This window comes from Meles meles, chromosome 16, assembly GCF_922984935.1.
Source record: "Meles meles chromosome 16, mMelMel3.1 paternal haplotype, whole genome shotgun sequence".
Classification (NCBI taxonomy): Eukaryota; Metazoa; Chordata; class Mammalia; order Carnivora; family Mustelidae; genus Meles; species Meles meles.
In genome coordinates this window covers 67,584,244-67,608,753 of record NC_060081.1, presented here as the reverse complement: position 1 = coordinate 67,608,753, position 24,510 = coordinate 67,584,244, and the positions used below count along the sequence as shown (strand labels likewise).

Genomic DNA, 24,510 nt, shown 5'->3' with positions numbered 1-24,510 from the left:
TGTGACCAGAAGAGGTAGCTAGTTCTGGTAGTGAGAGAGATGGCGCCATACATCAGTTCACAGGCAACTGATAAAATTTTTTATTTCACTTTTGAATTTTTACACTTTTCCTGATTATTCCGTGTTAAGGTGGAAACTAGAACTGTTTAAAAGACATACACAAATCTAGTACATCAATAACCGGGGATTTTTCTTTTTGCTATACTATTTTCACAACCACAGGAGTGCTTGCTAGGCAATATAACCGTCACAGAAGCAAACGTGAGGCAGAATACTGGTAAGGAAAAACGAAGCAAGAAAGAGCTACCAGATATACAGACAGGCTCGTTCCACGTTCACTACTGCATTTTCAAGCGCCAAGTATTAACTGCACATTTTTGTTCAGCTAGAAAGGGGGGAGGGGTTTTTTGTTTTGTTTTTTTTTTTTCTTTTTTCTTTTTTTCCTTTTTTTTTGGTTTTAAATCAGTGCATGAAAGTTTCTTTTCTCATTTCAGCAGATGGACAAACAGGCGGACACTACAGCTACATGGAATGTTCAAGGGAGAGGGGGTACTGTGAGACTGGTAGGCCTGGCTATTCTGGACTCTCCCCACTGTGGTGTTCATGCAACTTCCCTGCATTACAGGGTCTTGTGCAAACAGGTCTGTGAACTTGGCTGGAGAAGCACACTTGGGAGATCTGGTGACAGGTACTAACAAGCATTATCAGGGCTGGCTGCAACACAGGGAGAAATCATGGGTATTTAAAAACACTTTTTTGACTCAGATCTCGGTCTGACTGAAGAGCAACGAGCGTGCTGAGAAATCAGAGGAAGCCAGAGCTATGTGCTGGCTCTTCTCAACTCCCCTGAAGTGAGGCCTGCGGACCAAAGTGCTTGCCATCTTCACTCACCCCCTCCAGGCCCCGGCCCTGCCCATACGGTGTTTGACAACGAACAGAAGACAACAACAGAACTGAAAAGGAAAAAAATGTAAAGAAGCAGGACAGAAACTTCAAGAGGGAAAGGAAAAACCAAGGTCAACAGTCAAAAAGGACAGTGGGAAGAATGTCTCGATTTCAAAATTTAAAAGCCCCAAGCTAGGAAGCACCCAAAGATTTGAGTACTCCTTAAGTGAAAGGCAATCTCTGTAGAACATGACTCTGAAATGTATTACCCAGGAAACAGATAAGGCCATTCATAAGATACACGGCTTTTCTCTTCTTTAGGTCTTGGTTACAAGGAAAACAGATTCAACTACTGGAGCCCAAGTTGCGAATCAGTAAGATGGCTGGGGGAAAGGGGTGTTAGTCACGTGGTCTAGGAGCACTGGGCCTTTCCACGGTGTCAAAACCCAATTATCTGCCACAAAGAGTTTCCATTTTAGGCTTCGAGTTTACGGAGAGGAAGACACTGTGGACATCTACAGTCATGGACTTTTGAGTGGCAACAGCTCAAACTGGCCAAGTGTCTGTAATCCCCCCCAAATAGGCAGAACTACTGTGAGTTGCTGTCATAGGACAGGGGTCTCACTCTGCGTCCCAGCGTCACAATATAATCTCTCTAACTTTCTGTACAACTTTACAATGGAACTGTTATTTCCGTGACTAGTTTGATCATCAGTTTGAACTTTCCAAAAAGTTACACATAATTTAGGTCTAGTTTTTCTACCAGTAAGAGTTCTGCTAAGTTACAAAACCCCATAATCACAGTGTTCAGTTTAAAAAAAAATTCAGCACACAGTAATCCTGTCAATGTTAATCAAAATCAAAACTTCAGAATGCCGTGGCATTTATGTGACCAATCTGAGTTTTAGATACACACACCAGCTGTTTATCCCATGGACCATTTTGCTAGGCTGAGGCTGTGAAAAATTGAAAGTCGACGTACGACTTTTTTTTTTTTTTTTTTTTTTATCGCACAAAGGGATGTATGTGGAGGGTACAGAGTGACACTGAACAGATCACGAAGCACAACAGACATTAGTTCTCTCCCTCCCCAGCATCTCCTTCATCTCCCTGGTTTTCCGACGTCCACAGCTGCAAGAGAAAAACAGAGCTCTAATCAAAACAAGGCTCCTAAAATTCACTCAGGGAGGTAGGCCCAGTCTGGACCAACTTATCTCACTTAACTGCTTCAAATTCTCACTGTATTACTGCAGACTGTGAGGACTGCAGAGGCCAAAACTTTAGCAGTCATTTACAACCAATTTAACAATTTAGTACGTCTCACTCTACTTACAGGGTACAAATCCCCTCAAGTCTTGGGCAACAGAGAACTCTTCGGTCAGTGATAGGAACAAGACTCTAAGCCCTCCAAGAGCAGGGTCATTAACCAGCAGTACTTACAGTGAGATTGTCCCTAAGCAGCTGCATGATCAGGGTGCTATCTTTGTAAGACTCCTCGTTCAGCGTATCCAACTCAGCAATCGCTTCATCGAATGCCTGCAACAAAGAACCATTAGCAGAGTTGTCACAGGTTCTCTGGAGCTAGTTTAGCCTAATTTTTTTCCTGTTAACAAATGCATATACTTTCTTTTCCTGTACAGTGCTTTAGGGGAGCTGAGGCTATTATTAATGACCTTGTTTGCTAGTTGTTTCCGCAAACAGATAATGCATGGTTATAAGGCACCATCCAACAATGACAAAAAATCCTCATAGAACTGGTAACGCGTGTGGTAACGCAGCAGGTATTACTGTCAACCCAGCATAAAACCATATTATTATTATTATTTTTTAAAGATTTTATTTATTTACTTGACAGACAGAGATCACACGTAGGCAGAGAGAGAGAGAGAGAGAAAGGGAGGAGGAAGCAGGCTCCCCGCGGAGCAGAGAGCCCGATGTAGGGCTCAATCCCAGGACCCTGGGACCACGACCCGAGCCAAAGGCAGAGGCTTTAACCCACTGAGCCACCCAGGTGCCCCTATTATTATTATTTTTTAAAGATTTTACTTAATTTATTTGAAAGAGATCACAACTGGGCAGAGAGAGGAAGGGAAGCAGGCTCCCCACTGAGCAGAGAGCCTGATGTGGGGCTCAATCCCAGGACCCTGGGATCATGACCTGAGCCGAAGGTAGAGGCTTTAACCCACTGAGCCACCCAGGCGCCCCCATATTATTTTTTAGTTGCCAAACCTAAATGCAAGTAATCCTTTCCTTCCTTTACTAAAACTCAAAAAATCCGATACAAGGAATAAAGGGAGAACAGACGTTCACACCACTAAATGTGATTCAATTCAGTGATGGACCTTAAATAATTCATTTCATGTACTTTTTCCAAATTAAAAAAAAATTTTAAGTAACAGTGTGCATGTTGAAAGACTAAAAAATATGTAGAAAAGGCGGCTGAGTTACTAACAGAAGACAAGAGGTAGCCCAGCACACAAAGAAAACCTGGTCTGCTTTCTTTCATAAACACAGCTGTAACTTCAAATCTTGGTACAAGGAATATAATACATAACAGAGGCTGACAGAGCCCAAAGTCTGACAAGGAACAACACACTACCTTCCCCCTGAATTTTCTATAACCACCCGCACAAGTCAATAATTACACAACGAAAACAAAAATCAGCGGGAGGTGTTGAGAAGAAATCAAGAAGTGACAGGTCTGTATTTATGTCACATAAGATCTACTCCTATCTCCAGAACATCTTCAGAAGGACTAGCACAGTGAGTTGTTACTTCAGGCAATAAAAAGAAGTATGTGTACATGTACACACAGACACACACACACGCAGTGTTATACTACAATCAGAAACCACACAGGGACTTTCTCACCGTTTTTGCCAGGCTGCAAGCCTTTTCAGGAGAGTTTAGAATCTCATAGTAGAAGACTGAGAAATTCAGTGCCAGGCCAAGTCGAATTGGGTGTGTAGGCTGCATTTCTTTCTTACTAATTTCAAATGCTTCCTGGTAAGCCTGCTGGGAGTTCGACACAGTGGCTACGAGAAAGAGAAGAACATTAAAGGCGAGGTTCTCTCCGAGGTGCATCACATGCCGGACCCCCATCCAGTTACTTCACCCCACCGAGCAGGAATGAGGAGCGACCAAGCAAGGGGTCAGCGTCTTCACCATCTGATTAACAACCATTTGTTACACATTTACTCTAAGCCAAATACCACATTAAATGCTTTGGGAGAAAGCAGAAATAACCTTTAACGAGACAGAACATGGGAAACAATATGCCCCAGTAGAGGAATTATGGACTTTATAGAGTCAGCAGACTCAAACCTGAACTCCCAACTCTTACTCTCTAAATGTGGGGCCTGGAGTAAATGAAAACTTCTGTGAGCCTTAGTTTCCTCATCAGAGTAACAGGCAGATCCCCACCGGAACTCCTAGAGTTGTACAAGGAATAAATGAGACTCTAAAATACTTGGCATATAATAGGTACTTAGTAAAGCAGAGCTGTAGTTCTCAACATCACAAAACACATATGTGATAAAACAAACGAAACACTATTTACTATGGTGGTTTTATACCATTAGACATCTTCAAGTTTTACTTCTAAGAACAGATACCAAATAACCCGCAAGGTTTTGTTTTTTTTTAAGAAAAAGATTTCTTTAAATGGACTACTACATCACACTCTTAATGTCCTCTGCACTTTCCCCTTAGATACACTGATTTGTCAACCCCCATTATGCTGACCTGCTCATCACAGGTCAGCATAATTTTAGTGGTCTTTTAGATTCTCAGTACCGTGATGTTCGTGTCTATGGTAAACAAAGTGAAAAACTGTTTAAAATTACTGAGGAGGAGGATTGGCTCCACTATTGGTCAAATTCCTTAAAAAAAAAAAAAAAGTTACTTACTTTGTTTATTATCTCCAGATGCCACCTCAGAAAGGTATCTAAAATAATCGCCTTTCATTTTCAAGTAGAACACCTTGCTTTCTGGTTGTGTAGCATTGGGAATAAGGTATTTGTCCAACAGCTCCTAAAAAATGATTCACATTCTGTTAAGAATCTGTAAATATTACTGACAAGATGTTAAAACTATGTTTGAGATTCAAGACACACTACCACTTCTAAATAATTTTGACGATTAAAAAAAACATAATTTGCATCCAAAGCTTTTAAGTGGTTTTTAGCCCAGGTCCTAACAGCACATGCCTGTATTCTTCGGTTAAAAATCACTTTTGACCATCCATAAGGGGTTGATTAAAGTACAGCCATACAATGGGATGCCACGTAAGGCCTTAAAAATGATGATGCAGAACTACACCAGTAACACAGAAAGATTCTCAAAAGAAGTCTGAGTGAAACAAAAAGATCATAAGTACCACATGAATCCTATTTTAATATTAAACTATGTACGTGTACACACAAACACATAAGGGAAAAACTCTTGAGAAATATTTATCAGTATGTTAATAATGATTCTCTACATGACAGGATTAGAAATGATTTTTACTTTCTGATTTATACTCTTCTACCTGGTCACCCCCCCTTTTTAAAAAAAAAAACAATGAACCTGTATTACTTCTGTAATTTAAAAAAAGAAAAAAATCTTTCCCTTTTGGGAGGAAAAAGGTGAATAACAGAGCAAAACTGCCAAAAACTAAGTTGAAAATCAATCAGACCTGGGTAGAAGTCCCTCCTCTGCTGCTTACCATCTGTGCCCCTGGACAAATGATTTCTAAGCATCCTGAGCCTCAGTTTTCCCAGCTATATAATGGGGAAGCACAATAGCCATCTTCTAGGGTATGAGGACAAATGAGCTAGAGTACATAAAGTGCTTACCACGATGCCTGGCACGCAGTAAGTACTCAAAAAGTAGCTAATACTATTATTAAGAATAAATTCCTTTAAACATTTATGCTTACAACAAAAGCAGTTCTGAAGGAGTCCAAGCTTCGTATACAGAGCAATATTTTCGAAGAGTTGTTTTAGAATGTGGCATCCTGAAAAACTGGTTAAGAGGCAGTAAGTACCATGCTTTTCTTCACATTCTTTCAGATGCTCTTAAAAGCTGGTCTACATTTCAGGAATTATGGAATTTTCTTGCCCTTGGAATGCATGCCATACTTCATCTGAATACCAGATGTACCTAACATTCAGGAATTAGTGCACCATTAACAAACCCCCAAATCACCAACAGGCAACAAATTTAGCCATGACACTCTTACACCATGAATCTAACAAGAGCAGCTCAATGCAAAAGCTTAGTTGTAAGGGGACTTAATCAATCGTTGTGAGAAGATGCAAGGGGCGGTAGTCATTTTAATACTCTCTGCAGACAGCCAGGGTGTAATTCCTTATGGGTTAGGGAGGAGGAATACTGCCTGATGGCTGACAAGCTTTGTACTGGTTTTCAAAAGAAAGGTGTCATGGGCAGTAACTCGGAGAGGCAGCCAGCAGGGGAGGAGGTAGATCCACAAGTGTGAATTCCTTTTCCCTTCAAAGCAGCCCTCACCGTTCATTTTTACCTGATTTCACCTGGAAGAAAAAGAAAGTTCCCAGTGGGCTCAGGATGTGAGGGAAAGACAATATGATCATGATTTGCTCTAGGATACACACCCCTCCCGTCCAACCCCAGACTGTGGCCAGAGCAGAATAGTTATGACTCAGTCATCTGACTAAGGCTTATATAAAACCCAGGAGAGGACAATCCCCAAACCATTTTTGATTTGGCTTTGGACACAGGCCCAACGGACAGATGTGGCTAACTTTCAGGACCTTACGCTGTGTGGCCAGGACTGGGAGGGGGGGACTGAGAGCGGGGCTTCTGGCTCCCACCTCCCCGGCTGGAGGTGACATCACCGCTCAGACACAGAACAGCCCATCTGCGGCGGCACCTACCTGAGATCCTGCCAGTGTGGACTGAATTTCTAAAGAAAAGAGGGAGGGATGCTCCTGTTTGTCACAGGTCTTTGTGAAGGGAGAGGAAAAACACCCCATTCGTGATGAGCAACCTCTGATCAAACAGGAGGTGAGGAAAATCACATCACATCACAGGCTTAAAAATCAACTCCGACTGAGTGCAGCTTTCCAGCATATTCCGACACCTTTCTCTCAGGAGCCGTGTGAGAGTTTGCGTTTGAACGTCACATTGATACTGTTCGCAAATCGTCGTTTGAAACCGAAACCCCGGCCTCTTACCAGCACGTCATTGCAGATGTCCTGCAGCTCGGCCTCGATCTTCTCCCGGTATTCTTTGCCCATCTGCTGCTTCTTCTCATTCCTCTCTGTTTTCTGCTCAATGCTGGAGATGACGCGCCAGGAGGAGCGGCGGGCGCCCACCACGTTCTTGTAGGCGACAGAGAGCAGATTTCTCTCCTCGTTGGAGAGTTCGTGCCCCTGTTCCGTGACCGCCTTCATGGCTGCGGCCATGTCGTCATAGCGCTCCGCCTGCTCGGCAAGTTTGGCCTTCTGTACCAGCTCACTTTTATCCATGGTCGTTCCCTAGAACAGGAGTGAGCGAGAGCAGAGAGAGAAAGCAAGTGTCAGGCTTCAGGGCCCTGGAAATGCATGTGTAAACCTCTTCCCAACCCGTCGGGCGAGAATCATATGTAAATACGAAACGTGTACTTGCGAACGCCCTCCGCCGTACTGAACATGAGCACTCAGACGGCTAAGTCCCTTGCTAATTTTTTTGCCAATTAATTTTCCCAACAGTCCTGAAGAGCAGATATGTTCACAGCAATCCCTTCCCCTCTTTCTGGAGGTGAAGAAGTGGAGGTTCAGAGAAGGCAAGTGACGTGTCTGGCAGCGCTGCTAAGGGACCGCAGACTCCAGCCTCCCTGTCCCGGCGAGTCTGATCTGCCTCCCCATCACATGCATGCTGCTGGAGAACTATTTCTTTAGAAGCTTATGCTAAATACACTTCCTTAACTTCTTTCGAGAATTGTCTGGTTTTGACCAAATCTGGTTTTTCCCCACAGTATTTGGAAAAACACCTTAAGTCTGAGGACTGCCTCAATCTTAAAGCAAAGACAGGACTTTAAATGTTACATCTGGCAGTGCCCATCAAGCAGTAGGAACCTAAAAAACAGAAGACATTTTTGTCCTATCTTCTGCAATTTGCTGACTTGCAGGATACACTGTAGATTAGAGCATCAACTGAAGGGAAGGGGATCTGGCTCTTTCTAGCCCCAGCTCTGCTACTGACAAGTGATCACATTGCTTAACCTCCGAGAGCTTCAATTTCCTTACTGGAAAGAAAGAAAGAAGGAAAGAAAGAAAGAAGGAAGGAAAGAAAGAAAGAAGGAAGAAAGAGAAAGAAAGAAAAGAACATTACCTACTCTCCGTGGGGCTGCTGTGAGAACAAATGACCTAATCTACGTGAAGGTGCGTTGAGAAGTTTAGGGCATTAAGTACAAATTATCCAACGCTAATCGTCTATATCGTATAGGCCGCAAGAGATGGGAGTGTGTTCAAGATGCGCAACAGAATTGCAAACCATAACTGAGTTCATTTACAATCTTTTCTGAAACAGATAAAAATTTTAGTAACTTCAGTTCACCAAATCCTCTATACACCTATCAGTAAACACTCCTTATTCACCTCACCTTAGTCAGTTCCCCACTATAATAATCCCCATTTACAGAGAATGCAGTAATTTTTGGATAAAATGTAACTAAAAAAATTTGTTAACCAGTAAGTTCAACGGACTGTTCATTTAAATTCTGATATGTCCATCTGTGCCACAGCATAAAAATATACTTTTTTTTTTAAAGATTTCATTTATTTATTGAGAGAGTGAGAGATGAGAGAGGAGAAGGTCAGAGGGAGAAGCAGACTCCCCGCAGAGCTGGGAGCCTGATGTGGGACTTGATCCTGCGATTCCGGCATCACGATCTGAGCCAAAGGCAGTGGTGCAACCAACTGAGTGGCCCAGGCAACCAATACCTATCTTAAACTGTAATAAGGTTTAATACTACTAGAAGTTTCAGTATTTGTTTTTTAAAGATTTTATTTATTTATTTGACAGACAGAGATCACAAGTGGGCAGAGAGGCAGGCAGAGAGAGAGAGAGAGGAGGGAAGCAGGCTCCCCACTGGGCAGAAAGCCTGATGTGGGGCTCGATCCCAGGACCCTGGGATCATGACCTGAGAAGGCAGAGGCTTTAACCCACTGAGCCACCCAGGCGCCCCTAGAAGTATCAGTATTTTTAGAACAAATTCTTACAGGGGCACCTGGCTGGATCAGTCAGTGCATGTAACTCTTGATCTCACACTCTTGAGTTTGAGCCCCATGTTGGGCGTAGAGATTACTTAAAAATACAATTTTAAAATAAAACAGAACAAAAGAGCCCCCAAATTCTTTCATTATAATATACACAGCATCACAATTTAGTACTTTGAAAACAGTAATTTTAAATTTTTTTTTTCTTTTTTTTTTACAGATAGAGAGAGAGAGAGAGAGAGATTACAAGTAGGCAGAGCAGCAGCCAGAGAGGGGAGGAAGCAGGCTCCCTGCCAAGCAGAGAGCCCGATACGGGGCTCGATCCCAGAGACCCTGAGATCATGACCTGAGCTGAAGGCAGAGGCTTAACCCACTGAGCCACCCAGGCGCCCCTGAAAACAGTAATTTTAAAATAGCAAAAGGAGTACTGTCTCCTCCTCACAAAATGGTTTTTTACCTCAAGTTATTTCTGTATTTTCAAGTGAGAAATCCTATAGACAGGGCCCTACCACATGAAAATGTTTTATTAAATGGAGCATAATGGTAAGATCCAACCCCCTAAACTTAAACAACTGAGAAGGAGCTGGTTCCCTAAGTTCGGAACTACTATTTTTCTTCCCACAGTTTATTATCTAAGTCATACTCAAGCTGTGTCCTACGTAAGGCTCACTAATTCTAAGCTTCCACTCAGTGAAGTGAGTCTCACCTGATCTGCCTGCCACCTTCACCATGTCACTGGAATGAGACTGTAACAGAGATAATAATCCTCACAAAACATTCCACTTACTCTCCTACATTTCCTGGCAGCCCCCAGGCAACCAGGATGGGTCCCAGGGTGAGTTCTGTCTCATCAGACAGCAGAAATGATGCCATTTCCAGGTGAAAACTGAAAAGCCTCTATGTCATTCGTAGGCTCTCTTCTCTGACATCAGCTGTCTCGAAGGCCATGTGCTCTCCACATGTGCTAGGGCCTGCAGCCTGAGTCCCTGAGCGACTCTGCTTACACTGACTCCTACAGGCTGGCACTGGACATGGCAGTATAAAAAAGAAATCTTGAGGTGAAGTCACTGAGATGTTGGTGCTGTTAGCTGCCACCCCACATCCTAGTCTACTCTGATGAAAGTATACCAAAAGGGACATCTGGGTGGCTCAGTCAGTTAACTGTCTGCTTCCAGCTCAGGCCATGATCCCAGGGTCCTGGGATCAAATCCTGCATCAGGCTCCCTGCTCACAGGGGAGCCTGCTGCTCCCTCTGCCTGTGCTCTCTTTCTCTCTGGCAAATCAAAAAGTAAATCTTTAAAAAAAAAAAAAGGTACATCAATAGGACACCATTCTTCAGCTTCAAATTATATACTTTCTCAGTTTACGTCTAAGTTTCTTTTTTTCCCCCCAAAGATTTTATTTATTTAGGGCACCTGGGTGGCTCAGTGGGTTAAGCCTCTGCCTTCCGCTCAGGTCATGATCTCAGGGTCCTGGGATCGAGCCCCACATCGGGCTCTCTGCTCAGCAGGGAGCCTGCTTCCCCACCCCACCCCACCCCCGCCTGCCTCTCTGCCTACTTGTGATCTCTCCCTCTGTCAAATAAAATAAAATAAAAAATCTTAAAAAGAAAAAAAAATACTCATTTATTTATTTGACAGAGACACAGAGAGAGAGAGATATGACAAGTAGGCAGATGCAGGCGGAGCGGAGCAGAAAGCCCGACTAGGGGCTGAATCTCAGGACCCTGACATCATGACCTGAGCCTAAGGCAGAGGCTTAACCCACTGAGCCACCCAGGCACCCCTGTGTCTAAGTTTCTTGACTGCAAGTCTTTCAGTCAGGATACAACCTCCATCAGCAAATAATCCTACTTCACTGTTCCTCAAAGTGAGAAGTAGGCAGAAGTCAGCTTTCAATTAACTTCAAATATTTTCCACTCTGCAGACAAATCCAAAGTTAGCAGTCACTCAGTGGCCCACTCCAAAGTTCATCAAACAGCACCTGTGCAACCATACCAGGAAAAATTCCAATTAATAAAGTCCTGGCCAAAAATAAATTTGGAGCTAAGCCATCCCATACAGGATTATAAAAGAGTAACAGAGAAATACAAAGGATCAACACTGCTAAAGATGCCATGAAACTCTTTGGCCTTACCAGCCCAGCCCCCTGATCAAGACCCCCCCCTCCCAAACACTCCAAATTAAATCACACCTCTCTGAAGAATCCTTACTACTCCCTGGGAGCTCCCAAAAGTACATGCCCTATCTCTCTCAAAAATCAAATGTGATTTTTCCCCAAATGTGGCCTGTTTGGGGAGCCAACTATTTTAAGCTTCTTCAGGATCACTGAAAGAGCCCTTGGACACTGAGAGCCATCATGATATGGTAAAACCAAATGCATGCCTTAAAAAATGTATCCATCTGTTTAAAAAAACATTAATTCCACACTCAGACACACACAAAACAACTACAACAAACAAAATCCACAGCTAAATGTCCTGATGCCTACTGCTTACATAACTTTTGACTTATGTAACACGGATTTTGAAGCAGCTAGACCAATTTCAACAGGAAATGGGTTACACAACACCCAGCAGTTTGGAGGAAGGCAGGAGACAAGGGACATCTGGAATTGTTCCTAGTTCTACATCTGTAAGAAGTCTCCCATTCACTCTCTCCCAGACCCACTACCTGTAGTCCCCTTCATGTCTTTATGATCAGACCCGTTCTTAAAACTTTGATGGAGTCACTTCCTGCTCAAAATTCTTTAGAGTTCTCTCCTGCTGATAGCAGTCAGATTCTCTCCAAGATTTTCCAACCTATCTTCCTAGACTTCCACCAAAACATGCCTTCCACACAATTTGTGCTTCTGCCAAAATGGTTTTCTTAAAGAGTCTGCTTTTCTGTCTCCTTGTCTTTGCTCACCAAGCCACTCCCTCTGCCTGGAATGTCCTCTCCCATTTACTCAGCATACAAAATTCTTCAGAGCAGGGCTCAAGAGCCATCCCCTTCATGAAGACTTTCTTAAACCACCAAGCTGGAGATGTCTAACGTAACAGCACCAGCCACATGTAGACAGTGCCACATGTGGAAACTTTAGTATTTCGGATATATGGAGTTATGTTTTTAAAAAATTATTAAATAAAATACATTTCACTTGGTTCACTGTACTTTTTAAATGTAGAAAATTTTAAATGACACGCGGTTCGTGCTGTTTCTATCGGACAGCACTGTTTCAATCTGAGAGTACTCTAAACAAAGCATTTCATCTATACCTCTCTTAATTTTAGTACTAGAGAAATGTGATAGGACATTATCTGTATATATCTTGAAGTCCCTCGCCACCCCATCAACTCTTTAGGGCAGATCTCCCACAGTGCCTTGCACATAATTAGTATGAACAAGCATCTGCTCAATGAATGAACAGATCCCCAAATAAAAGAATAAAACCGCAAATCTGGCAGCATTTTCTCTCTGATCAAATAATTCAAAGCACCTCTTTTTCACAAGCACATTAAATCCTCATGTTTGCACCTTATTCCTTGTACTCCTGCACCCTACTTCAAAATTACTCAAAGGCACAGCACAGGGACTGCTGTTAGTAGCAGTGTTGAGAGTACAGTGCCGGGGATACAGTTGAGTGCGCACAAATTAATGCACAGACTTGTTGAATCATGTTACCTTATTACCACGATATGCATGGTAACTAATGTTATCATTGTGTATTAACTATCTTCAATTAAAAAAAAAAAAAGAAGAAAAACAAAGTGGCTTTTGGTTTTGCCTTCACCCTCATTCGGTCACTTTGAATGACTCTCTTTTGGCAGCTCCATCTAAACTCTGCCTGGCCCTCAGAGTCCTTCTTCAGGATTTTGGCTCTCCATACCTGTCAGGCTCTATCATCAGCCACTCTCCAAAATGTACCTTTCTCTCCGGCTGGACATCATGAATACCCCAGAAGTGGCACGCTCAAACACCCCTGAAATTGCTTTTCTAGTTCCTTCATCTAGATGCTCTCCCACTTACTTCCTGCCTATGCAAACTCTATCCATCCAACTGGCTAAAGTCTTCCCTGGCTACCCCAGCCCCCACTGAGGTTCTGGCCTGTGAGTCCCAGCCCACTTGCAGCCTGTCACACTGCCCAGGGCCTACACCACATAAGTTTTCTGGTACAGATGAGGAGTGGTGTCCCTTTACAGGCAGTTCCACATGGATATGTCCTCAAAGGAAACCTTCACATTTGTTGCTCATTTAAGGTCTCACCCTGGGCCAAGCATAAAACTAATGCTCAGGTAAGTGGTTGTAAATTTTTTCAGCAAATCTGTCCTGGGAGGGCAGAGAGAAGCCAGGGCAGCTGCAAGCGGGTGGCAGAAAGACAGCAGGACTAGGTCAAAGAGTGGGTTGTGAACTACAAAGCTACGTGAACTTGTTCAGCCTCAGCCTTCCAATCTGTACGCTGGCGATACAGCATCCTCCTCAGGAGACGTGCTGGGAAGAGGAGATGCAGGAAATTAAAGGAAATCTTTTTTAAAAATGCACAGTGCAAACCAAATGAAAGTACTATTATTCCCCTCACAGGACCTCCACATCACTGTTTCAATCCACAATGTGAGCTCGGATTCTTACTTATTTAGCATACAACCCAAGAGAAGCCAGTTGAGATTCATCTCCTACAGGAAGTGAAAATGTTACAGTGTTAACATTCCTAGAAAGACTCTACCCTTCAACAGCCTCAAACCGGACACCCATGGTAACTGTAACACTTTTATCCACTAGTTCCTAACTGAATTTTCTAGAATTGAATATTAAGAAGTGATGGTTTATAATCAGGACCTACTTTTCTTCTAAGACTTTCAACCGATGTCCTACCACGAAAACACCTCAGCAAGAGAGCTTTTATGTGCCTCCTCAAAAACCTTAAGAGACTAGCAGCTTCACCATCAGGCCCGGCACTAAGAGCACAGAGACATCAGAGCCCACTTTTCCCCGTGCGGGACTCAGATCGGGAAGACGCGGACAGGCCTCTGCACAGCTCAGGCACAGCCACAGGGCGACGACATGTGTCTGTCTGCTCGAAGCCACTGGATGCAGCACTTTAGAGGAACCGGAAGCAGGAGCTGAGTAAATCAGCACTGCTGAGTGAAAACCTGGGAACAATCTAAATATCTAATAGGGGAGGGATTAAGAAGAGGGACTGCTGGGCCAGGACTAATGGTTGTCAAAAGAAGGGATTTAATGTCATGGATCTGCTGATGAGACACATATAACAGGAAGAATTAGAAAAAGACATACAAAAGTATTTCATTTTCGTAAAACACTCCAAAGAGTATTATGAAAAATAATTCTAAGGGTGCCCATGAAATAACAGGATTTCCTGCAAATACATGAAACCTCAAATCTGACAGTAAATGCTGAAACAAGAGTATCTATGAACACACCAAGGCCCTCTAGTTCAAAATTCTTTGCCCAAGGGATTTCTCTTATCCAGATTCAGGATACTGAGAGGTCATCTCATAGGGGCCAGAAGCAGACACCCAGTATAAGAGGGAAAAAATAAAAATAGAAGTGACTACCACTGTTAAACCATATTAAAAAAAAAAAAAGAGCAGTCTTGCAATGGAAGAGAATGACCTTCTGAAATGTGGCCTTTAGAAGTACTGAACTCTCAGCTCTGTTTTGTTTTCAAGGAAAAGAAGAGGCTTAATTCTTTTTTTGTTTTGTTTTGTTTTGTTTTTTTAAAAGTAGGCTCCACACCCAATGTGGGGTTTGAACTCACAACCCTGAGATCAGAAGTTGCATGCTCTGCTGACTGAGCCAGCCAGGCGCCCATGCTCAGTTAAGAAATACTGAGCTTTAATTGAATTTGATAATTTCCTAGAAATTTAAAATTGAGGATTCCACTGTCTATCGTGTGTGAGGATTACTAAACCTCTATTATGAAACACACAGGAGTGGAATTTGTTTCTAGGAAAGCCCTACATAATACGTATCTCAGTTTCTAAAGAGAAATTAGGCGATTTTTTTTACAGTAACTTCTCTGAACCTGTTTCCTTAAATGTTAAAAGGAAACATTAGCAGCTATTGAGGATGTACAAAAAAATGGCTAGATGGTGCTGGTCAGAGTAAAGGCTCAGTAGACATATTCTTACTCTTTTTTGTATTGGTTTGGGTTTGAGGGAGGGGTGCGGGGGGTGACAGGGAGAGAGAATCTGAAGCGGACTCCATGCTCAGTGTGTGGAGCCCGAGGCAGGGCCGGATCTCACGAACCTGAGACCATGACTTGAACCGAAATCAAGAGGAGGACACCCAACTGACTGAGCCATCTAGGTGCTCCAACACACTTACTACTTCATTAAAATTAGTGCATATAATTTAATGTGTGCTGAAATCACTGTAAATGAAAACATTACCAGTATGTCCAGTGACTATTCTTGGAATTCAAAAGAAATACAATTAGAACAGTGCGGTCGTTGCCTCTGAGAGCTCACACTCCCCCAGTAGGACAGAAGATGGCACATACTTAAGGGTTCTAAAGCTTCTTGAAGAAACCAGCCAGAATTAGAGGGAAGGGGTTTAGTGTAAAAGTGGCTGGGTCCTCACTGGTGTTCTGGGCTGCAGGGGTTCTGCCAGGAGAGGAAAATGATACCCCAGGTAGGGATAAGAAACACCAATGTATGAATAAAGAGCACATTGTGTTTTTCTAGATGAAACTGAAGAAACCAAAGGCCAAAGTAAATAAAGAGATGAGCAGAGTTATGAATCTGGAGGGAAAACTGACAGGAGCATCTTTACAAGCTTCCATGGGGTAAAGGAACTGACAGTAAATTCTGACTAGCGTTCAGTTGTACCATTTCAGACAGAGGACCCACAGCACCACAAGGCCAAAGTTATAGTTCTGGAGTCACTCGGCTGAAGGAAAAACAGATGCCGAGGTACAGCAGGAGGGACCTGAGAATGTCAGTGGGGCCAGGTGGTTAGGGGGTGTTACCCAGAAAGAGTGAAGTACTCCTGGCTCTTAAAGAACTCTCCTCACTGAAAAACACCCACTCTAAAAAATGTCTGTGTGCCATTCTACACACAAATTTCACAGCCCTGTCATAAACTGAACTCCATTCAAACATCTGCCTGCTCTCTGATAGAAAATGAAACATGGCATGTCCTAAATACAAAATCGTTAGTGCTGATGTCCAGCAAACACACAACTGTGGAGGGAAATTTCACTTTCATTTCAAAATCTCCTCCCTCCTCCATGTCAGTTTTTGAGGATCACTGTTATTTAGGTCCAACTGGCCAAATTAAACTTTAAAAAATGGAAGTATTGAATGATATGCCCAAGGTTACGCACTGTGAATCAACAGCAGATAGGACAATAAATTAACCTCTTCCCGTCTGGTGATCAATCCCAGACAATCTGTTAGTTCTGATCCATAAACGTAGCTCCACTGGTCCATTTTGGGAATAGGGTTCAAAAGCTTGGATCCCATCAATACAATGGAGTGACCCAGCCCAATTTACCAGTACCACACACCAATGCCACAGGCTACCTGCTGTGAGTTTGTTTTCTCATGCATAAAATAGGCATTCATTTAATATGGTTCTTGGAAAGAGTAACTTAGTTCATGATGCAAAATACTTCAGTGTCTACACACTGTAAGCACTCAAATGGCAGCCACACCGAAGTCTAACAAACGTCAGCCAGGCTTGAATGGACACTTCCAACACACCTCATTTCTTTTAAATCCAGATGGATTTCTTTAAAGACTTTTAGAAGAAAGGCACATGTTAACTCACCTATGCCTATTTCTAAAGTAGCACTTAGCACAATTTACTGTAAATGTCTTTACTGACTCTCATACTGGATTGTGAGCTTAAGGTAGGAAGCCAGACTTTTACCTTCAGGCACCCAACGTGTGGCACAATGCGTGCCATGCTGAGTATGACTATTCGGTCACTCGGTGCACTTTTTTAAAAGAAGGGAACAAGGCTGTTATTTCCTATGTGGAAAGAGTAAGCAGACCACACCTGACCTATAAAGTACAGACTATATTTATCCTCTGCCTTAGTCTACTTTAGAATAGAGCCACCCCAGCTCCAGTCAGGAAACAACACTATGCTTTTTGACTAATGTTTCTCAGCTACCCATTTTTATAGATTCAAAATGAGTTTCAACAAACCCCTGGAGTACTGTCTGTCCATCTCCTCTTTTGTTCAAAAGACGGTATCAGCTAACTGGCTTGGTAAATGTAATAAAAACACTCATCATTTATAGTTTACCCAGACATGTAAAGTACTAGGGCTTTAATATCAACTCATTTAATCCTAAATAATCCTCCGAAGTAGGTACCCCTGCCCTTTTATAGATTCCAAGAGTAACTTGCCCAGGGTCCCATAGGTAAAATGAGCACACACGCTTTCCTCTATGTGGCACTAACTCCTAAAGATCAACTATAATTCTCAATGCTTACTTTTGGAAAAGGGAGAGTGGACAATTTAAAAAAAAACAAAACAAAACAAAAACAAAAACCAACCCCATACAGAGTTATTAGTGAGGTTTCAGGGACCAGCCTTAATTTATATAGCTTTAAAAATCAAAATAAAATTAACTTAAAAACAGAATATGCCAAGAAGTTCAACAACTGTCAAATAAGCTTTAAGGTGAGGTTTGTGGGCAAATAGTTACAATGACCAGGACTCATATCTACTTTATTGTCACCTCTGTCCAGGTCAAGGCCATTCAGAAGTAACTTTTACTCCTGGGTCTTTTGGGGAAAACAATGAAATAAAACTAACAGGAAGAAACTTACATAAGAGAGGACTGGCCATATTAAAAAAAAAAAAAAAAGTCATCTCTCTAACCTACAGCCTCCTGGGAATGACTTGTTCTCTTGAGGCCATCAATCAGTCTCATCTCATTACAAGTACACATTAGAAACACATAACTATGCCTATATTAGAAGATCTTTTAGCCCAAAAAGCAGTAAGCTTTCTTACTTGGCTTTTAGCACACGTATCCCAAAATAGAAAGTACTTTAGTCTTTTTCCTCCCTAAGTATTCCCCTCCCTAAAATTCCCTTAGAATCCAGCTCCAACTGTTAAGTTTCTCCCTCATGACACAGAGAAGACCACCAGACTACATATTCATGTAGAGACTGATATGGCTTTAATACTTAAAAGTTGCTTTTATCCAATGAATTTCTTTTCCCCTTGCTAGGGTGAATTGTCTGTCACCTCTCCCTACAACTACGTAGGAACCAAGGAATGGGAAGTCCCTTTACAAGTAAACCTTAGTTCATTCTGGGGTATCCTTATTCCTTAAAGGAAAATGGCCCAGTCTGACGCCACTGAAAGAAGTACCCTAATAGGACATTATAATTTACAATTTTAATTTACTAGTTCCTCATCTCTTCCTCCCCAACAAAATATGGAAAATCTAAAAATCTACAGAAATAGTATGATAAACCAAAATTGTGATGGGAGTCCTGATCAAATTCTGTTAGATGAAGAACCAAGTATCAGACAAATCAAAATGCCACAAAGTAACTGATGACCTGTCTCCCTGACATGAAGCAAATGCGAGAACATTGGGTTTTTCATAAGCTTGCTTCTCGATGCACACCAGCAGTATCACCCCCACGGGTCAGAATGAATACAGTCCCTCCAATAAATTACATATGTATCTTCAAAAACAGCTAAAATCCCTGTCCAAACACATTTACTTTAATAGGAAACACGTAAAGAAAAATTAAGGACGAAATGGGGTTCACATGGAACATGCTCCACCACCGGAAGACACTTATCACCAGAGCCAGACTGCTGGGTTTGAGTCCTGGCTCCAGCACTTACTTACCTTGTGCTGTGTATGCGTGTGTGTGGGTGTGTGCACCCCTGGGAAAATTATTTAACTCTTCTGTGCCTCAGTTTTCTCATCTGTAAAATGGGGCTAACGGTACTTACCTATCACTGGCTGTTAGGAAGGCTTTAGTACATGAGAAGGACTGAGAACAAAGCTTCGCACACAGTAGGTAATGTGATGGCTATTAGTATTATTACAGACTAACTGTCCTGATGCTACCTCATCAGTTGGTGAATAAATCAGAGAGACAGATTCTATGTGTCTATACTACTATATAGCATATACGATGTACCTAGTCTCTCTATATATTCACGGACATGGTCAAATAACATGTATTAAACACCTACTATATCCCAAATGCTTATTTTGATTTTTCAGTTTATCACAAGAACACAACAAAGACTATTACCACCTGGATTGTACAGATGAGAAAAGAGGCTCAGAAAGACTGGACATGGGGTACACAAAATAAAGTTCTACAATAACATATCAGTTTTTGAAAACAACATGTATACAAAGCAGGGATGGGTCTCATCAGAATGCAGCTGGAGGAAAAAAGAAAGCCATTAATAGTGAATTCTGTGATTAAAAAAACAAAACCAAAAGCTTACATTTAACAGTTTACCTTTGTAAAAAGGCCCCCAAAACAACTCTGGAGATAGAGAAACTAAGAACCAAAGATTAAGTAACATACTAAATACCCCACAGTTAGAAAACGCTGCAGACAAGACCTGAATCAAATTTATCTGACTCCAGGTCCAGTGCTCTTTGTTTCTGTATCCACAGCCAAATGGGCAAAAGGCACTTTTCTTCGCAGTGGCTCAAATCTCTGGAGACTCTGCCTCCGGAACTAGCATCATGGGAATTTGCTCAGCCTGGTTTTATGGAGGCTGCCTCCCTGATCTATAGAGCTCCAATTCTAAAATGGCTTCAACATAACACAAGCACTGCATGATGGGAAATGTACAGAAGATTATAGGGTAGGAGCCATACTCCAGGGGCTGACAGTCCAGAAATATTTGCTCCTGATGAATGAGGATATTCAATCTAAAAACTAGGTGTGTGGTCTAGGCCAAATTACCTCATTTCTCATAAAGACTTCATCTGTAATGTGGGTGAATGGTTTCTTATCTCACTGAAAAGGGAGGCTAGGAAAATCACTCAGCAGTTGCTACTGGATTATTACTCTTCCATCTGGAAGACCACACCTAAAATTCTAAGTTGGGTGTAGTAAAACTGACAGGTTTCACCTTCCCCCTCCTGCATGCTGCTAAGGAAACAGATCCTAGAAAAATGAGGGCTCAGAAGACTGAGATATTCCTAACTGAGAAACAGGGCACACTGGAAGCAGTCAAGAAGAAAAATCACTAAGAATCAAACATTATTTATACATACACATTTCCAAAGAGAAAATGCAAAAAGCTGGGTAGCCACGTGTCCAGTTCTATAAACTGCCTGTATGTGTGGTTTCAAATGAACAACTGAGACACTGAGAAATGGAGACAATTTTCATATTCTTGAAAGTGCTTCATCTTTCTTTTCGGATCCTGTGGCCGCCTGATCTTTGTATGTTCGTTCCTAACATCATCCTGCCAAATCCGGTCTCCCACATACGGCAAGTAAAATCAGAGTCTGATGCTATCTAGCCTTAGTAACAAGAAAAGGAGTGAAGACAAGGACAAGAGACACGCATTTTTACAGAAAGGTTGGCAAATTGTCTTACCAATACTGCCACCTTCGAAAATCCCATTACATGCAGTTCTCCATTTGCAATAGACAAAGATGTACTCAATCCTCCTTAGAAAAAGGGCCCGAATCAATCCTATCCCTTCCCCACCACCAGGGAGGCCAGCAGGCAAATTTCAGTCGGAAAAACGTGCTAACACATAGTATGGGGGAGCTGGGGTGAGGACACAAAAGACAGGCGTTAAATGACGGTATATACCGTGGGAGAACACTCCCGATTTGCAGCCTCTGATCTGTTTTTCCTGAGGATCGGGCCTGACGCCGCAACCGGGTCCAACAAATGCATTTTCTTGACTCAAATCTCAACCCTGTGCTCCTCAAGGAATCTCGGGTCCTGCTAGGCTCCCAACCAGCGAACGATGATGAAATGGCTTTACTGCAAAGTGGGAGGGGGTTTTCCCTCTGCTCTCTCCCAAGGTTAAACCCCTTACCCACCCAGAGGGAGTCAACAGAGGCCCTGCGGTTCGAAAACTCGCCCGTATTTGGTTAAATTTTAATTTTTGGAAACCAAAAAACAAGGAGCAGGGGTGACAAGGCTTAGAGGGTCGGTTTTCGCCGCCCGCGGAGCAGGGAGGGGTCGCGCGGGCCAAGAAGGTAGGTCGGGAGGGAGGGTCGGGGGTCCGCGGCTGAAGGTCTCTTCCGGCGCCGTACGGAGCCGCACCCCGCCCGCTGGGCAGGGCCGCAGGCTGCAAGGGCTGCCTGGGCCTTTCCGTGAGCTAAAGGGCCCGGCCCCGGAAACAGGGAGGGGCCGCGGCCAGGCCTGGCCCGCGCCGCAGGCGGCCGCGCGGGGCCGAGGAAGCTGCGCGCCACCACCTCCCGGGGCCCACCCGCAGGGTCGCTCGCTTCGCCACGGCGGACGCCGCCGATGGGGGTGGGGGGAAGTTTCGCGCTTGGGCCCCCAGGGGCCCCGGGCGGACCCCGCGCCGCACTCACCGGGGGAGGGCAACAGGGAGAAAAGACGCTTGTGAGCGAAGCTCCGAGCGCGGTGACCGCTTCCTTCCCAAGCCCCCTCCTCAGGCGGCAGCGGCGGCGGCTGCACTGGCGGCGACAGCAGCAGCTACCCCGGCTCCGGAATCGGCGGCGGCGGTGGCGGCAACTCCACTTCCGCTCCGGTCACCACTTCCGCTCCGGCCCGAGCCCCGCCCCGCCCATGCGCCGACTCCTCATTGGACGAGCGGGGCACGGGGTTGCCCCGGCCGCCCGAGAGGGGCGCTGACGGAGGGAGGAGGAAGAGCGGAAAGACTTGGTCGCCGCGGACGGGGAGCGGGGAGGGGTCGGGCGGAGGGGGACGGAAATGGGGGCGGGGGGGGCGGAAAGAGGCAGTGGGAGGAAAGGGGGTGGAGCTGGGGGGAGTGTGGGAACCGGGGTTACTGGGCGAGGGGAGGGCTTGGGCCGGCCGGAACCCGTGGTGCTGCGCTCCCAACTTGGGCTCAGAACCCGGCAGGGCCTGGCCCACAGACGCCGGGGTCATCGGTTTCTTCCCCACCCAAAAAGGAATCGCCACCGGGTCGGAGGCTGAGGTCAGTCCCCTTTGGCTGTGTGCTTTGGGAATACTGGACCTAGGGAAGCGCAGAAATTGCTCATCCTTCAGTTTTTGCTTAATCTTCCCTTCAGCCCTTCGAGGCACTCATCATTTTCTCCTTTTGTGGACAGGATAGGCCACGTGAAGTGCCAGGAATCGAACCTGCCAAGTCTTTTTTTTTTTTTTTTTTTTTTTTTTGAAGCCTGTGTCTCTGCTGTCTTCCTTGAGACACGCCCTTCCCAAGGCTCCTAGCGGAAGCATAAGGAAAGGAAACTGGCCTCTACACCCTCCCACCCAGTTCTCCAGAATGTTTCTCATCTCCTCTCCCTCCCTTTCATTCATTCTTTAAGCAGATATTTATGGAGCAGGCTTTGTGCACAGTGTTGGAGACGCAGCAAGCACAAGACAGCCCGGCACTGCTGTCCTGGAGCTTGCAGTCTGGGAGGAGAAAGATCAAGCAAACAGGCCTTTGTCATCTCTCCTTGACCCTTACTTAGCTGAACGATAGACTTCTAACTCACCACCCTACCCTTAGCCCTGCCCCCCATCAGCTGCCAAGGCGATCTTTAAAAAACCTCATTCTTATCTTCCATTTCTTGTTTAAATCCTTTGGTGATTACTCAGACCTGGAAGACAAGCGATAAAGCTCCCTCCGTGTGACAGTCCACGTTCTCCAGAAGCCGCCCTTAACCTTCCTTCTGCCTTTCCCTGCTATTTCCCCTCCATCATAAAACCCCATTTCCATTGGATGATGCCTTACCCTCCCACTATGAAATCTCCAGCCATTTCTAAGCCATTTGTGTTCTTTGCCAACATTTTTTAAAGACCAAGCGATTTCTGTGTGAACAGAAATCTGCATCAGTGCCTTGTCAGGCAACACTGTGTCCACATTTCTGTGTGGCAACAATTGGCTGAAGCCAAGGAGGGGCTGCCCACTCTAGGTCAGGCACAGATTGTTCAAAGTGCCAGGGCCCCCTCCTGACCTGAGTCTGCTTTTCAAGTTATCTGCCATATAGGCATTTGTGCCAATGGCCCCTACACTCTTAACTTAAGCAAGAGTGAAAGAGAATGTTGTGTAACATAAACAGCATGGATTTGACATTAAAACCACAGGATTTGAACCCCGGAGGTTTCCCAGTGCAAAAACTTCTCCATGGGGATCCATTTTTGGCAAACCAAAAAGATCAATACTAGAGATTGCTTAGGTTGAAATAAGATGTAATGTAATCAGGGGCACCTGGGTGGCTCAGTGGGTTAAGCCTCTGCCTTCAACTCAAGTCATGATCTCAGGGTCCTGGGATCAGCTTGGGCTCTCTGCTCAGCAGGGAGCCTGCTGGCCCCTCTCTCTGCCTGCCTCTTGCCTACTTGTGATGTCTGTCTGTCAAATAAATAAATAAAATCTTAAAAAAAAAAAAAAGACTGAATGTGATTGGACTGTGCCTTTTGTCCCCATCCAGAAAATGCCTTGGTGGGTCAGAGGGCTCATGATAATTACACCCAAATGATGGCATCAGTACAATGAGAGAACAGAAGTGCCCTTTGCCAGGCATCCCTGAGCGTCTGCTAACGGGTTGCATAGATGACCTGCTTTCGCCATCTCTGCATTCTAGGCCAGAGGTCAGCAAACCACAGCTATGAATTGACAGACACAAACATATTAAAATACAATGTTACGGATGCATCCATTAGAATATATGTGCCATATATATATTATATATGTACATATATACTATATAAGAATATATATTATGGGAGCCTGGGGGAAGGGCCCCAACCCATCTTGGGAATGTGGTGGGAGAGCAGGAAAGACTTTCTGAAAAGGAAGATGCTTGAGCCTTAGATTCCATAAAGGGCTTGTTTTAAATTAAGAGACTGCTTTTTAAAGCAGTTTTAGATTCATAGAAAAATTAAAGAGATAGTACAGAGAGTTCCCATATACCCAATCTCTGTCCACCCACAGATTCCCTTAATATTAACATCTTAGTTTAGTGTTGTACATTAGTCAGAATTGATGCACCAATATTGATATGTTATTATTAACTAAACTTTACATTAGGTCCCTTTTTTTTTTTAAAGAGCATGAGCGGGGGTGGGGGGGTATGAAAGAGAGAGAGAGAGAGAGAGAGACTCTTAAGCAGGTTCCACTCAGTGTGGAGCCCAACTCGGGCTCGATCTCACAACCCTGAGATCATGACCTGAGCCGAAATCATCAGACGCTTAACCTGCCCAGCAACCCAGGTGCCCCAGGATTCATTCTCTTTGTTGTACAGTTCATTGGATTTTGACAAATGCATACTGTCC

At 43.9% G+C, this 24,510-nt stretch overlaps 1 protein-coding gene across 1 annotated transcript; it reads right to left on the bottom strand.

The window, feature by feature from the left end:
- Positions 1-56: 56 nt before the first annotated feature.
- YWHAB (tyrosine 3-monooxygenase/tryptophan 5-monooxygenase activation protein beta) lies at positions 57-21,812 on the bottom strand. The gene is made up of 6 exons (XM_045980912.1): positions 21,621-21,812; positions 7,083-7,385; positions 4,794-4,917; positions 3,757-3,920; positions 2,326-2,421; positions 57-2,016 (listed from the first exon to the last, which is right to left on the bottom strand). The coding sequence occupies exons 2-6, from the start codon at positions 7,374-7,376 to the stop codon at positions 1,960-1,962; spliced, it is 735 nt and encodes a 244-aa protein (XP_045836868.1). The 5' UTR covers positions 7,377-7,385; positions 21,621-21,812; the 3' UTR covers positions 57-1,959.
- Positions 21,813-24,510: the final 2,698 nt, after the last annotated feature.

Excerpts from the sequence above, each read along its gene's own strand:
- YWHAB (XM_045980912.1), bottom strand. The coding sequence starts at position 7,376 with ATGGATAAAAGTGAGCTGGTACAGAAGGCCAAACTTGCCGAGCAGGCG. Across the intron at positions 4,918-7,082 it reads ACATCTGCAATGACGTGCTG|GAGCTGTTGGACAAATACCT; the intron begins GTAAGAGGCCGG and ends ATCATTTTTTAG. Across the intron at positions 2,422-3,756 it reads CTTGCAGCCTGGCAAAAACG|GCATTCGATGAAGCGATTGC; the intron begins GTGAGAAAGTCC and ends TCTTTGTTGCAG.